General features: G+C 47.2%; 1 protein-coding gene across 1 annotated transcript in view; it reads left to right on the forward strand.

The window, feature by feature from the left end:
- Window positions 1–12,847, forward strand: part of MYO1F (myosin IF) — a 310,663-nt gene that overhangs the window by 207,112 nt on the left and 90,704 nt on the right. The window contains exon 12 of the mRNA XM_063916390.1: window positions 142–228. Within this exon, the coding sequence (XP_063772460.1) occupies window positions 142–228 (87 nt within the window). The remainder of the gene's footprint in view (window positions 1–141; window positions 229–12,847) is intronic.

Genomic DNA, 12,847 nt, shown 5'->3' on the forward strand with positions numbered 1-12,847 from the left:
TATATATTCCTATTTTATTTGTTCTGTTTCAAAGGTGTAAAAATCCATCAGACATCAGCACAATCGTATTGCAGCTAACAACTCAGAAAGGGAATTACCAAAAATTGCTAACCACCACATATCTTGTCTCTTGGTTCATAGAAAAATGGCTTTGAACAATTTTGTATCAATTTCGTAAATGAAAAACTGCAGCAGATCTTCATTGAGCTAACTCTAAAGGCTGAGCAGGTATGCTGTGTGACTCTGAGCCTGACCCAAGGTAGCAACAAACAAAGGCGCAGATGTATTAAGCCTGGAGAAGTGATAAAGCAGTGATAAGTGCAAGGTGATAATGCACCAGCCAATCAGCTCCTAACTATAAATTTATATATTGAAGCTTATTGGCTGGTGCGTTATCACCTTGCACTTATCACTGCTTTATCACTTCTCCAGGCTTAATACATTTGTCCCAAAACGAGTGTGTTCCTTATATCACATTGAAACGCAATGCATGTATTTGTGATGTGACTATTGCATGTTTGTATGAGCATTTCCAATTTGCTTAAAGACATTTCGGATACGAAATTCCAGCAGTCAGTAAGCTAACAATGGGATCCCTGTTGGCAAGAATCCCAACACAACTGGGAAAGTATTTTTAACCCTATCCCACCCCTCCGCATCCTATCCCTAACCTACCCCTCTGACAGCCTAACCCTAATCCTCCCCTACTGCAGCAAATACCTAATCCCCCCCTCCCCCCTTGCAGCCTAACCCCAACCCTCCCTCCAGTGCCTAACCATAACCCCAATACATACCTCCGGAATGTGTCGGGATTCCGACCGTCGGGATCCCAGATGTCAGTATTTTAACGGCATCCCTACATTTCACGTTTCTATTTACCATAGGTAAATCTTTCATTTTAATACATTTTTAAGTTCAATTAGTAGTTACATATACTTAGGTTTCAATGTTTTCCTCATTCTATTTGGAGTGTAAATGAAATACACAGTATAAACCTAAAGGGTTTAATGGTATGCTCCATAAAAAATAACAGGTGTGGTATATTACGTTAGCATTCAGGATGTCAGCATGTTTATTATGTCAATAGTTAACATGTTGAAAATCACAATAAAGACACTGACAGAATGTCGACATTGGTATTTTCAACTAACCCTAACCCTCACCGTAATTGTAGTCCAACCCTAACCCTAAAATCATGTGTTGACATTCTGACAATGTCAATATTATGTCACTGTCGACATTGTGACTGTCAGCATGTTAAATGTAGACATTCTGAATTTGAACCTGTCGACGAATGGCAACATTTCTTATTGACTAATAACTGGAGTTTGGGGTGAAGCTCAATGTGAAAAAAGGGAGGGAATAAGTGTGTAAGGGAGTAATCAGCCAGGGACTGCAGGTAAAGGCAGTTTAAGATTTGAGAGGGCCAATTGCAGATCATGTGGTCCTCATCCCTATTAAAAATATTGTGACTGGCACGCTCAGAAGACTGCAGTTCCAGAGTCTTTGTTATCATTGGTACATGCACCATGGGGGTAATTCCAAGTTGATTGCAGCAGGAAATTTTTTAGCAGTTGGGCAAAACCATGTGCACTGCAGGGGAGGCAGATTTAACATGTGCAGAGAGTTAGATTTGGATGTGGTGTGTTCAATCTGCAATCTAATTTGCAGTGTAAAAAATAAAGCAGCCAGTATTTACCCTGCACAGAAACAAAATAACCCACCCAAATCTAACTCTCTCTGCAAATGTTATATCTGCCTCCCCTGCAGTGCACATGGTTTTGCCCAATTGCTAACAAACTTGCTGCTGCGATCAACTCAGAATTACCCCCCATATTTTAAGCAATATATGCAGAAATATGGTGCCAGCAAAATTTCTCTAACGTCCTAAGTGGATGCTGGGGACTCCGTAAGGACCATGGGGAATAGCGGCTCCGCAGGAGACTGGGCACATCTAAAGAAAGCTTTAGGACTATCTGGTGTGCACTGGCTCCTCCCCCTATGACCCTCCTCCAAGCCTCAGTTAGATCTCTGTGCCCGAACGAGAAGGGTGCACACTAGGGGCTCTCCTGAGCTTCTTAGTGAAAGTTTTAGTTTAGGTTTTTTATTTTCAGTGAGACCTGCTGGCAACAGGCTCACTGCATCGAGGGACTAAGGGGAGAAGAAGCGAACTCACCTGCGTGCAGAGTGGATTGGGCTTCTTAGGCTACAGGACATTAGCTCCAGAGGGACGATCACAGGCCCAGCCTGGATGGGTCCCAGAGCCGCACCGCCGGCCCCCTTACAGAGCCAGAAGGCAGAAGAGGTCCGGAAAATCGGCGGCAGAAGACGTCCTGTCTTCAACAAGGTAGCGCACAGCACTGCAGCTGTGCGCCATTGCTCTCAGCACACTTCACACTCCGGTCACTGAGGGTGCAGGGCGCTGGGGGGGAGCGCCCTGAGACGCAATAATAAACACCTTGGATGGCAAAAAAATGCATCACATATAGCTCCTGGGCTATATGGATGCATTTAACCCCTGCCAAAATACATAGAAAAACGGGAGATAAGGCCGCCGATAAGGGGGCGGAGCCTATCTCCTCAGCACACTGGCGCCATTTTCCCTCACAGCTCCGTTGGAGGGAAGCTCCCTGTCTCTCCCCTGCAGTCACTACACTACAGAAAGGGTTATAAAAGAGAGGGGGGGGCACTAATTACGCGCAGTATTAAATATACAGCAGCTATAAGGGGAAAAACACTTATATAAGGTTATCCCTGTATATATATAGCGCTCTGGTGTGTGCTGGCAAACTCTCCCTCTGTCTCCCCAAAGGGCTAGTGGGGTCCTGTCCTCTATCAGAGCATTCCCTGTGTGTGTGCTGTATGTCGGTACATTTGTGTCGACATGTATGAGGAGAAAAATGATGTGGAGACGGAGCAGATTGCCTGTAATAGTGATGTCACCCCCTAGGGGGTCGACACCTGAGTGGATGAACTGTTGGAAGGAATTACATGACAGTGTCAGCTCTGTATAAAAGACAGTGGTTGACATGAGACAGCCGGCTACTCAGCTTGTGCCTGTCCAGACGTCTCATAGGCCGTCAGGGGCTCTAAAGCGCCCGTTACCTCAGATGGCAGATATAGACGCCGACACGGATACTGACTCCAGTGTCGACGGTGAAGAGACAAATGTGACTTCCAGTAGGGCCACACGTTACATGATTGAGGCAATGAAAAATGTTTTTACACATTTCTGATAATACGAGTACAGGTTGAGTCTCCCTTATCCAAAATGCTTGGGACCAGAGGTATTTTGGATATGGGATTTTTCCGTATTTTGGAATAATTGCCTACCATAATGAGATATCATGGTGATGGGACCTAAATATAAGCACAGAATGCATTTATGTTTCATATACACCATATACACACAGCCTGAAGGTAATTTTAGCCAATATTTTTTATAACTTTGTGCATTAAACAAAGTGTGTGTACATTCACACAATTCATTTATGTTTCATATACACCTTATACACACAGCCTGAAGGACATTTAATACAATATTTTTAATAACTTTGTGTATTAAACAAAGTTTGTGTACATTGAGCCATCAAAAAACAAAGGTTTCACTATCTCACTCAAAAAAGTCCGTATTTCGGAATATTCCGTATTTCGGAATATTTGGATATGGGATACTCAACCTGTACCACCAAAAAGGGGTATTATGTTCGGTGAGGAAAAACTACCTGTAGTTTTCCTGAATCTGAGAAATTAAATGAGGTGTGTGATGATGCGTGGTTTTCCCCCGATAACAACTGATAATTTCTAAAATGTTATTGGCATTATATCCTTTCCCGCCAGAGGTTAGGGTGCGTTGGGAAACACCCCCTAGGGTGGATAAAGCGCTCACACGCTTGTAAGGGCTCTACCCTCTCCTGAGATGGCCGCCCTTAAGGATCCTGCTGATAGAAAGCAGAAGGGTATCCTAAAATGTATTTACACACATACTGGTGTTATACTGCGACCAGCAATCGCCTCAGCCTGGATGTGCAGTGCTGGGTTGGCGTGGTCGGATTCCCTGACTGAAAATATTGATACCCTAGATAGGGACAGTATATTTTTGCCTATAGAGCATTTAAAAGATGCATTTCTATATATGCGTGATGCACAGCGGAATATTTGCCGACTGGCATCAAGTCTAAGTGCGTTGTCCATTTCTACCAGTAGAGGGTTATGGACACGTCAGTGGTCAGGTGATGCGTATTCCAAACGGCATTTGGAAGTATTGCCTTATTAAAGGGAGGAGTTATTTGGGGTCGGTCTTTCAGACCTGGTGGCCACGGCAACAGCTGGGAAATCCACGTTTGTACCCCAGGCCGCCTCTCAACATGAGAAGACGCCGTACTATCAGGCGCAGTATTTTCGTGGACAAGCGGGCAAAAGATTCCTCATTTCTGCCCCGTGACAGAGGGAGAGGAAAAAGGCTGCAGAAATCAGCCAGTTCCCAGGAACAGAAACCCTCTCCCGCCTCTGCCAAGCCCTCAGTATGACGCTAGGGCTTTACAAGCAGAATCAGGCACGGTGGGGGGCCCGTCTCAATGAATTTCAGCGCGCAGTGGGCTCACTCGCAAGTAGACCCCTGGATCCTTCAGGTGATATCTCAGGGGTACAAATTAGAATTCGAGACGTCTCCCCCTCGCCGTTTCCTAAAGTTGGCTTTACCGATGTCTCCTTCTGACAGGGAGACTGTTTTGGAAGCCATTCACAAGCTGTATTCCCAGCAGGTGATAACAAGGTACCCCTTCTGCAACAGGGAACGGGGTATTATTCCACACTGTTGTGGTACCGAAGCCGGACGGCTCGGTGAGACCGATTCTAAATCTAAAATCTTTGAACACTTACATACAGAGGTTCAAATTCAAGATTGAGTCACTCAGAGCAGTGATTGCGAACCTGGAAGAAGGGGACTACATGATGTCTCGGGACATCAAGGATGCTTACCTTCATGTCAAAATTTACCCTTCTCATCAAGGTACCTCAGGTTTATGGTACAGAACTGTCACTATCAGTTCAGACGCTGCCGTATGGATGGTCCACGGCACCCCGGGTCTTTACCAAGGTAATGGCCGAAATGATGATATTCCTTCGAAGGAAGGGAATTTTAGTTATCCTTTACTTGGACGATTCCCTGATAAGGGTAAGATCCAGGGAACAGTTGGAGGTCGGTGTAGCACTATTTCAGGTAGTGTTGCGGCAGCACGATTGGATTCTCAATATTCCAAAATCGCAGCTGGTTCCGACGACCGGTCTTCTGTTCCTAGGGATGATCCTGGACACAGTCCAGAAAAAGGCTTTTCTCCCGGAGGAGAAAGCCAGGGAGTTATCCGAGCTAGTCAGGAACCTCCTAAAACCGAGCCAAGTCTCAGTGCATCAATGCACAAGGGTTCTGGGTAAAATGGTGGCTTCCTACGAAGCAATCCCATTCGGCAGATTCCACGCAAGAACTTTCCAGTGGGACCTGCTGGACAAATGGTCCGGCTCGCATCTTCAGATGCATCAGCGGATAACCCTGTCACCAAGGACAAGGGTGTCCCTCCTGTGCTGGTTGCAGAGTGCTCATCTTCTAGAGGGCCGCAGATTCGGCATTCAGGACTGGGTCCTGGTGACCACCGATGCCAGCCTGCAAGGCTGGGGAGCAGTCACACAGGGAAGGAATATCCAGGGCTTATGGTCAAGTCTGGAGACATCACTTCACATAAATATCCTGAAGCTAAGGGCCATTTACAATGCTATAAGCTTAGCAAGACCTCTGCTTCAAGGTCAGCCGGTGTTGATCCAGTCGGACAACATCACGGCAGTCACCCACGTAAACAGACAGGGTGGCACAAGAAGCAGGAGGGCAATGGCAGAAGCTGCAAGGATTCTTCGCTGGGCGGAAAATCATGTGATAGCACTGTCAGCAGTATTCATTCCGGGAGTGGACAACTGGGAAGCAGACTTCCTCAGCACGACCTCCACCCGGGAGAGTGGGGACTTCACCCAGAAGTCTTCCACATGATTATAAACCGTTGGGAAAAACTCGATAGGTATTGCGCCAGGTCAAGGGACCCTCAGGCAATAGCTGTAGACGTTCTGGTAACACCGTGGGTGTACCAGTCAGTGTATGTGTTCCCTCCTCTGCCTCTCATACCCAAGGTACTGAGATTGATAAGATGGAGAGGAGTAAGCACTATATTCGTGGCTCCGGATTGGCCAAGAAAGACTTGGTAACCGGAACTTCAAGAGATGCTCACGGAGGATCCGTGGCCTCTACCTCTAAGAAGGGACCTGCTCCAGCAAGGACCCTGTCTGTTCCAAGACTTACTGCGGCTGCGTTTGACGGCATGGCGGTTGAACGCCGGATCCTGAAAAGGCATTCCGGATGAAGTCATCCCTATCCTGATCAAAGCCAGGAAGGATGTAACCGAAAAACATTATCACCGCATTTGGCGAAAATATGTTGCGTGGTGCGAGGCCAGTAAGGCCCGACGGAGGAAATTCAACTGGGTCGTTTCCTACATTTCCTGCAAACAGGAGTGTCTATGGGCCTGAAATTGGGGTCCATTAAGGTTCAAATTTCGGCCCTGTCAATTTTCTTCCAAAAAGAACTAGCTTCAGTCCCTGAAGTTCAGACGTTTGTAAAAGGGGTACTGCATATACAGCCTCCTTTTGTGCCTTCAGTGGCACTTTGGGATCTCAATGTAGTTTTTGGGTTCCAAAAGTCACATTGGTTTGAACCACTTAAATCTGTGGAGTTAAAATATCTCACATGGAAAGTGGTCATGCTGTTGGTCCTGGCCTGGGCCAGGCGCGTGTCAGAATTGGCGGCTTTATCCTCTAAAAGCCCTTATCTGATTTTCCATTTGGACAGGGCGGAATTGAGGACTCGTCCTCAGTTTCTCCCTAAGGTGGTTTCAGCGTTTCACCTGAACCAACCTATTGTGGTGCCTGCGGCTACTAGGGACTTGGAGGACTCCAAGTTGCTAGACGTTGTCAGGGCCCTGAAAATATATATTTCCAGGACGGCTGGAGTCAGGAAAACTGACTCGCTGTTTATCCTGTATGCACCCAACAAGCTGGGTGCTCCTGCTTCTAAGCAGACTATTGCTCGTTGGATTTGTAGTACAATTCAGCTTGCACATTCGGTGGCAGGCCTGCCACAGCCAAAAATCTGTAAATGCCCACTCCACAAGGAAGGTGGGCTCATCTTGGGCGGCTGCCCGAGGGGTCTCGGCTTTACAACTTTGCCGAGCAGCTACTTGGTCAGGAGCAAATACGTTTGTAAAATTCTACAAAATTGATACCCTGGCTGAGGAGGACCTGGAGTTCTCTCATTTGGTGCTGCAGAGTCATCCGCACTCTCCCGCCCATTTGGGAGCTTTGGTATAATCCCCATGGTCCTTACGGAGTCCCCAGCATCCACTTAGGACGTTAGAGAAAATAAGAATTTACTTACCGATAATTCTATTTCTCGTAGTCCGTAGTGGATGCTGGGCGCCCATCCCAAGTGCGGATTGTCTGCAATACTGGTACATAGTTATTGTTACCAAAAAATCGGGTTATTGCTGTAGTGAGCCATCTTTTCTAGAGGCTCCTCTGTTATCATGCTGTTAACTGGGTTCAGATCACAAGTTGTACAGTGTGATTGGTGTGGCTGGTATGAGTCTTACCCGGGATTCAAAATCCTTCCTTATTGTGTACGCTCGTCCGGGCACAGCATCCTAACTGAGGCTTGGAGGAGGGTCATAGGGGGAGGAGCCAGTGCACACCAGATAGTCCTAAAGCTTTCTTTAGATGTGCCCAGTCTCCTGCGGAGCCGCTATTCCCCATGGTCCTTACGGAGTCCCCAGCATCCACTACGGACTACGAGAAATAGAATTATCGGTAAGTAAATTCTTATTATTTCTGAAGAATTTACCAGATTAATGGTGCAGATGGCTGTCATTTTTATTCACTCTAGTGCCTTTGTACAGGGCTGCCATCTATTGCCCCCCTTTCTGTCTCACCAGCCAGCCCCCCTTTTGACTCAGCAGCCAGCCAGCTCCACTTCTGTCACTCCAGATTAGGCCCCCCTTCTGTCTCCCCAGCCAGACCCTCATGTGTTTCTCCAGCTCCAGGCCCTCATGTGTCTCTCCAGCTTCAGCCTCTCTTGTGTCTCTCCAGCAAGCACACATTCATTTTGTGCAGCCAGCCCCTCTTATGTCTTTCCAGATCCAGTCTCCCTTCCGTCTCCCCAGCCAGTTCTTGCCCCCCCCTTCTGTCTTTTCAGCCAACCTCCCTTCTGTCTCTACACCTCCAGCCCCCCTTCTGTCTCTTCAGCCAGACCCCTGTCTGTCCAACTTCAGACCCCTTCTGTCTCTCCACTCCAGACCCCTTCTGTCTCTCCACTCCTGCCCCCTTCTGTCTCTCCAGCTAGCAACCCTTCTGTCTCTCCAGCTCCAGCCCCACTTTTGTCTCCCCAGTCAGCCTACCTTCTCTGTCTCCAGCCAGCCACCCTTGTGTCTCTCAAGTTCCAGCCCCCTGCAACTCACAGACAGTTAACTTCTAGAGATGTGTGGTGGTCACTTTTCTTGTTTTGTGTTTTGGTTTTAGTTCTGGTTCCATGCTCGTGTTTTGGATCTGGATTGGTTTTGCCAAAATCACCCTTTCATGTTTTGGTTTTGTATCTGGGTGATTTTTGAAAAAAACATAAAAACAGCAAAAATCACAGAATTTGGGGATAATTTGATCCTACGGTATTATTAACCTCAATAACATTAATTTCCACTCATTTCCAGTCTATTCTGAACACCTCACAATATTGTTTTTATGCCAAAAGGTTGCACCGAGGTGGCTGTATGACTAAGCTAAGCGACACAAGTGTGCGGCACAAACACCTGGCCCATCTAGGAGTGGCACTGCAGTTGCAGACAGGAGGGCAGATTTAAAAACTAGGCCCCAAACAGCACATCATGCAAAGAAGTAAAAGAGGTGCATTGAGGTAGTTGTATGACTAAGCTAAGCGAGACAACTGTGCGGCACAAACAACATGGGATGTGCTGGATTTTGCCCAGATGTAATACACCCACAATATTGGTGGCACAGGAGAGCGTACCCCTAAACCACACACACACGGCAAAGCCTGTAAAATTAATTTGGATAATAATAACCCTTTTATTTGAAGCTATTATAATAATATACAGCACAGGCAAGCTTACCCCTACACCACACAGGGCAAATCCTGTAAAAATTATTTGGGTAAAAATTATTTGGATAATAATATAAGTAATGTATATAACCCTTTTATTTGGAGTAAATAATATACAGCACAAGACACCACCACTGGACTGATGCAGCACAAGACAGTACCACTGGACTTATACGGCAGTACCACTGGACTGGATTTATACGGCAGGATCACTGGACTTATACGCCAGTACCACTAGAATTATACGACAGTATCACTGGATTTATACGGCAGTACCAATGGACTTAAGTGCCACTGGACTGGATTTATACGGCGGTATCACTGGATTTATAGGCCAGTACCACTGGAATATACAGCAGTACCACTGGATTTATACGGCAGTACCGCTGGACATATACGGCAGTATCACTGGATTTATATGGCAGTACCACTGGACATATATGCCAGTATCACTGGATTTATACGGCAGTACCGCTGGACATATACAGCAGTTTCACTGGTCATATACGGCAGTATCACTGGACATATATACGGCAGTATCACTGGACATATACGGCAGTACCACTGGACATATACGGCAGTATCACTGGACATATACGGCAGTACCACTGGACATATACAGCAGCACAGGGACATCACCACTGGACTGATGCAGGACAACACAGCACCACTGCAATGGACTGGACTTATACAGCAGCACTGGACATATGGCAGCAGAGGACACCACCACTGTGACTGGACTGATGCAGCACAATACATCACCACTGAACTGATGCAGGACAACACAGCACCACTGGATTGGACTTATATAGCAGCACTGGACATATGGCAGCAGAGGACACCACCACTGTGACTGGACTGATGCAGCACAATACACCACCACTGAACTGATGCAGCACAACAGAGCACCACTGTACTGGACTTGTACAGCAGCACTGGACATATGGCAGAAGAGGACATCACCACTGTGACTGGACTGATGCAGCACAATACACCACCACTGAACTGATGCAGAACAACACAGCACCACTGGATTGGACTTATATAGCAGCACTGGACATATGGCAGCAGAGCACACCACCACTGTGACTGGACTGATGCAGCACAAGACACTACCACTGTACTGATGCAGGACACTGAAGGACACCGAGGACGGAGACACGTCCTCTCGCTACACTCTCCAATGCCAGAGTGAAAATGGTGGCGATGCGCGGATCCTTATATGGAATTCAAACCCCGTGAGAATCTGACAGCGGGATGATGACATTTTGCCTTGTTCTGGTTTCTGAGTCAGGCGGGAAACCCGAGCCTGACTCGGATCCGTGCTCGGTTAGGGATGTTCAGGGGGGTTCAGTTCCCGCTCATCTCTATTAACTTCACCTGCGTCTTCACGTGGCAGCTGGACTTTCTGTCTGACAGAGGTGTGGCACACGTGACTTCACTTGCGACTTGTCTCAATAAAAAAAAAAAACCTTTATTCATTGTACAAGACAGCCTCCAGCAAGCACCAGTGGCTGCCCAGCTCCGGACCCTACACCACAGTAATAGATCCATCTACACTGTACTCTCTGTCCAAGCCTAGGACTCCAGTCCTGGCAGAGTCCCCCTGATAGCGTCCCTGTCTGTGTGCACCATACCCCCTGCACCCATTATAAATACACCACTGTCATCGGCCACCTGATGCCATTGGTGATTTAGAACTGGAGTTCTAAGTGAGATTTCATTATGTATTTTAGTATGTCACAAGCAAATTTGAGACATAGGGCCTGATTCAGAGGACTCAGTTCGTACAGCAGCTACATCCTTGGACACAATGTCACGCCTTAGGGTTTCAGTTGGCTTGCATTGGGGTATCCGGACTCCAGGTCGACAACAAAAATGTCGACACACCTTAGGTCGCCGCCAATTGGTCGACACACCTTAGGTCGACATGGACAAAAGGTCGACATGGACAAAGGGTTGAAAGGAACAAGGTCGACATAGAAAAAGGTCGACATGAGTTTTTCACAATTTTTTTCTTTTTTGGAACTTTTTCATACTTAACGATTGGACTACGGTAATTGTGGACTATGATTGGAACGGTAATCTGTGCCGAGCGAAGCGGAGCGGAGTGAAGGCACCATGCGAGGGGACGCGGTGCACTAATTGGGGTTCCCGGTCACCCTACGAAGAAAACGACACCAAAAAAGCATAAAAAACTCATGTTGACCTTTTTCCATGTCGACCTTGTTCCTGTCGACATTTTGTCCATGTCCACCTTTTGTCCATGTCGACCTAAGGTGTGTCGACCAATTGGCATCGACCTAAGGTGTGTCGACCTTTTTGTTGTCGACCTGGAGTCCCAGACCCTGCATTGGCATGGGAGGCTGGAGCCAGAGCAGCTGGAGTATGGAGGAAGTGCAGACCTCACTAAAACTCCTATTCATTGTTATGTGTGGTCGCTGCAGCTCGCTACTTAGCGACCTGGGTGCCGCTGCGTCTCTTTCCTGTCTATATTGTGGCTGTCTCCTACCAATTAGGGTGCTGGCTGCTACATGCAGCAGTACATCTGTTTGGAATGCCAGGAAAATTCCCTAGTTCCTGCACCTAGTGAGCTCGCCACATGTTCACGGTACCCTGTACAGTTCCCAGTCTGTCTGTCTGTTCCTGTGTCCTGGATCCCTGTCTTGTGTACCTGCATTCCTGTGTCCAGCCTCAGTCCTCTGCGCTCTGTTGGATCCTGACCTGTACCTGCTATCCTGTGTCCATTCCTGCTCTGCGTCATTGTCTTGCCATAGCCCTCCAGTTACTCTTGTTTCTGGTCCTGAGCCAAGTCCAGGCTCCTGCCAAGTTTCAGTGATCATATCCTGCCAGCTCTGGTTCTGAGTATATCCACTCCAGCTGTGCCTGTAGTCGCAAGCGTGCAGCAAACAACAGTATCTCTGGAACATCTAAACCTGTATTCCAGTCACAGTTTGGCCACTGGGTTTGCATCATGTCTGTTATTAGACTGCAGCCTAGTCACATGACTCATTCAGCTGGTCTCTCTGCAACTAGGTTGATGCTATCAGCACTCTGCTTTCAATCACTGTACACAATCAGCACCTGTTGGTTTCACAGCAGTTAACCATCACTTGGCAGTGTTCACCTGCAACAAATACTTTGACTTCAATCATCCTTGTTCGGCAACCAGTACATATCCAGTCCTGCAGTCTTCAGTCACCATATCTTGTTAGGCCTGTCTGCAGTAACAATTTCTGTATCCAGTCTGCCTGCAATTAACTCTTGCCTTGCCAGCTGCTCCACTCCAGGTTTATTACCTTGTGGTCTCCAGCCTATTGTGTTAGCCCCTACTGCTAGAGGTTTAAGTCCAGGTGGCATCTCAAGTACCGGTAAGTGCATACAGATCTAAAGGAACAGGAGTGACTGTTATTGGCAGAAGACCCTCTCACCGGCTCTAGGGGTCTCACACACTTAGCGCTGAAGTTCCCAAACATTCATGGAGTGATGTGCACAATAGGATGTGTAGATAGGTGGACTTTAGGAGATTTGTTGGTGCTCAGGCAGTGGCTGGTCTGAAGTCGTGAAAGAGTGAGAAGATAACTTTATTAAACAGCAGAACTCTATGCCTGATCACTGGCTGAATGCAGGCAGCAATGACTG

This window comes from Pseudophryne corroboree, chromosome 1 (genome assembly GCF_028390025.1).
Source record: "Pseudophryne corroboree isolate aPseCor3 chromosome 1, aPseCor3.hap2, whole genome shotgun sequence".
Lineage (NCBI taxonomy): Eukaryota > Metazoa > Chordata > Amphibia > Anura > Myobatrachidae > Pseudophryne > Pseudophryne corroboree.